At 37.7% G+C, this 1,773-nt stretch overlaps 1 protein-coding gene across 1 annotated transcript in view; it reads right to left on the reverse strand.

Annotated features, from left to right (window-relative positions):
• LOC138035243 (ketimine reductase mu-crystallin-like) overlaps positions 1 to 1,733 on the reverse strand; it is a 4,382-nt gene extending 2,649 nt beyond the window's left edge. The window contains exons 1-4 of the mRNA XM_068882055.1: positions 1,341 to 1,733; positions 1,147 to 1,248; positions 410 to 587; positions 208 to 329 (exon numbers count right to left, since the gene is read on the reverse strand). Coding sequence (XP_068738156.1) covers positions 208 to 329; positions 410 to 587; positions 1,147 to 1,248; positions 1,341 to 1,400 — 462 coding nt within the window. The 5' untranslated portion in view covers positions 1,401 to 1,733. The remainder of the gene's footprint in view (positions 1 to 207; positions 330 to 409; positions 588 to 1,146; positions 1,249 to 1,340) is intronic.
• Positions 1,734 to 1,773: the final 40 nt, after the last annotated feature.

The following is a 1,773-nucleotide window of genomic DNA, read 5'->3' on the forward strand; positions in this document are numbered from 1 at the left end:
TTGTGCATGCTATGCAAGAGCCAATAATTGCAGCAAAAATCTGACTCAACATATTACACACAAAAATAAAGTTATGCACAACAGCAGAAAATCTTACACAAACCCTAACCTTTCACTTCTGCACTAAATGAAAAGCCAAAGCCATAAGACATTGTTACGATAGTTCACAATATTTCCTCTCATTTCTTCACGATTAAAATCACTTACCTTAGAAAGAACAACATCTCCCGCTTCCTTTAGAGCTGCTTCAATGCTGTCTGCTACTATAAAACTCGCAACCATTAGCTCATCATCAAGTTCTCGGGTTGTTGGGCGAGCGGCACCGACAGCTACGGGATAACAGAGCACTCATGCTTAATAAAAGATGCAAAAAAACTTGACCTGATGCAAGAGTCTCATTGAAACTTACAATTTATCAAAGCCCCAGGTTTGACCCACTTCCCACAAAGAATAGGGTTGGTTGCCAAGGTAACAGTTACTATGACATCCGCTCCTACTGCAGCCTCTTCCACTGTAGTGCAAGCTTTTGCACCAATCTCGTCTGCAAACTTTTGTGCATTGGCATAAGTTCTACTCCACACCCTAGTCTAACATAAATGAACACAATAAATGGTAATGGCCTTGTCTATGTTTAATATAAGCTCTGCAAATAAGATTTAGGTCCTTCCCAACAGTTTCACCTCAAATGTGGAAAGTTTTTTTTGATTTTATTGATTCAACATTCCACAATATTAGACATAACATTTTACTTATTTGATTAATATGTAAATGTCATTTTTCTTAAAGTATATCTAGTGTAATTTTATCATACATTGTAAAGTGCATTCTTGCTCATTGTTGGAAAATCGCATTGCATAAATGAAGTATTATTATAATTTTGTGAATTTACTGTGGTCATGAAAAAAAAAGGGGCTAAGTGATTGCTATGATTTGAGTCTAAATCCACTTTGCGCTGTTTGCATACAAGTCCGTCCATTCCCATTGAAGTGATCACCAAAATAGAAATTGCTCCACGTCAGCGGTTTATGAATACAGTGGTCATTACTCAGTGACAACTCAACAGTCTTTTTATGATCACAGTTATTGTGATATCACATGGAAATCAGGCATCAAATTGTGTTCAAAAGATGCTCTACATTTTTGTACCTCTGTGAATGGCCTAATATACTTTAGGGCTTCTGCATGACTCCTGGCCTGGGCACCAGATCCCAGGATACACAGCACTTGGGCATCCTGGGGAGCCAGGTACTGAAAATGGAAGAAATTCAACAACATGAGGTGGATAAGGTATCTCTATTTTCTTCCCACATGCTGCACAAAATCCATGTGATAAACACTACCTTGGTAGCAACAGCTGAAGCAGCGGCAGTCCTCATTTCTGTAATAACAATTCCATCCATGATCTTAAAAATTCAAAAGTATGAATTATTCAAAAGACAAAACAGAAATCCCCTGAGGCCTACATTTTTAATGTAAATATCAGAGATGAGAGGCATGAATTCACCTCAAGAAAATATTTCCCCGGAAAACAACATGAACATGACTGAATTTTCATTGCTTCCATACAATACTTGAACATTTTTTAAAAATTTTCAGACACTAAGCCCCAGTCCTCCACCCCCAAACTGCAAAAGGAACCAGCCAAGCACTTGCATTTAAATGATAATTTGCTAACTACAGAAAATCTTGAAGCACGGACTGAAAGCCAACCAGTAATAAAACTGTTTCACCTTCAGATACATCCAGCCAGAATTAAAATATACTAGTCCTGAG

This window comes from Montipora capricornis, unplaced genomic scaffold, assembly GCF_036669925.1.
Source record: "Montipora capricornis isolate CH-2021 unplaced genomic scaffold, ASM3666992v2 scaffold_332, whole genome shotgun sequence".
NCBI classification, from domain to species: Eukaryota; Metazoa; Cnidaria; class Anthozoa; order Scleractinia; family Acroporidae; genus Montipora; species Montipora capricornis.